General features: G+C 60.0%; 1 protein-coding gene across 1 annotated transcript in view; it reads left to right on the forward strand.

The window, feature by feature from the left end:
- The window catches only part of LOC102681595 (toll-like receptor Tollo), a 12,140-nt gene that overhangs the window by 1,706 nt on the left and 9,997 nt on the right, over positions 1–437 (forward strand). Inside the window, 1 exon segment of the mRNA XM_031510628.1 lies at positions 1–437. This exon segment is cut by the window's left edge and continues 18 nt beyond it. Within this exon segment, the coding sequence (XP_031366488.1) occupies positions 1–437 (437 nt within the window).

The raw sequence follows: 437 nt of genomic DNA on the forward strand, positions 1-437 counted from the left end.
GGGCTGGGGCTGGTCGACAACAAGCTCGAGAACGTGTCGCGCGAGGCGTTCGCCGCCCTGCCCGCGTTGCAAGTGTTGAACCTGGCCAACAATTACATCCGTCACGTGGAGCAGAGCGCTTTCGCGGCCAACCCCGTGTTGCGCGCCATACGGTTGGACGGCAACCAGTTGACGGAGATCCGCGGCGCGTTCACCAGCCTCTCCACCCTCGTCTGGCTGAACGTGTCCGACAACAAGCTGCTCTGGTTCGACTACAGCCATCTACCCGCCAGCATAGAATGGCTGGACATACACGCGAATCAGATAAGCGAGCTGGGCAATTATTACTCGGTGAGGAACACGCTTCGCATAAAGATGCTGGACGCGAGTCACAACCAGATCGGGGAGATCGGGGAGGCGAACGTGCCCGACAGCGTGGAGACCCTGTTCCTCAACAA

Source organism: Apis dorsata, unplaced genomic scaffold, assembly GCF_000469605.1.
Source record: "Apis dorsata unplaced genomic scaffold, Apis dorsata 1.3 scaffold_248, whole genome shotgun sequence".
Lineage (NCBI taxonomy): Eukaryota > Metazoa > Arthropoda > Insecta > Hymenoptera > Apidae > Apis > Apis dorsata.